This window comes from Geospiza fortis, unplaced genomic scaffold (genome assembly GCF_000277835.1).
Source record: "Geospiza fortis unplaced genomic scaffold, GeoFor_1.0 scaffold171, whole genome shotgun sequence".
NCBI lineage: Eukaryota > Metazoa > Chordata > Aves > Passeriformes > Thraupidae > Geospiza > Geospiza fortis.
The window spans coordinates 3,169,691-3,170,150 of record NW_005054313.1 but is presented as its reverse complement, the minus strand read 5'-3'; the positions used below and the strand labels follow the sequence as shown (position 1 = coordinate 3,170,150).

Below are 460 nucleotides of genomic sequence, written 5' to 3'. Positions count from 1 at the left end.
GTTTAAAATAAGGACATGCCTCACAACAATGGGGTCCTCTTATAGTGACCTGTACCAGGGCTAATAGTTGGGTTACAAATGTAACTGCAAAATAAATAAGCATGATCATCATCCATTTACTCTGTTTGAAAGAATTTATTTGAATTAACATTCCCTGCCCTAGGCCAAAAGGGGCTAGAACCCTCTGTGCCACCTTTTCCAAGTACATACATAAAAACCATTGCCAGTTCCTAGCTTTCCCTCTAAGGAGACAGAACAGGAGTCTGGTTTTAACAGACTGTGTTGTTTGTTACAGAACCATGCTGGAGATCTGGATTATGGCCACTACACGGCCTTCTGCAAGCACTCAATCACCCAGCACTGGTACAGCTTTGATGATGCCCAGGTCACCAAGATCCCAGACTCTGCAGTGCAGGCTGACACAGCTTACCTCCTCTTCTACATCTCCCAAGGCTACTGA

The 460-nt window shown here is 44.6% G+C and overlaps 1 protein-coding gene across 1 annotated transcript in view; it reads left to right on the top strand.

Moving 5' to 3' along the window:
• USP50 (ubiquitin specific peptidase 50) overlaps positions 1-460 on the top strand; it is a 4,444-nt gene extending 3,984 nt beyond the window's left edge. Inside the window, exon 6 of the mRNA XM_005419623.1 lies at positions 296-460. Within this exon, the coding sequence (XP_005419680.1) occupies positions 296-460 (165 nt within the window). The remainder of the gene's footprint in view (positions 1-295) is intronic.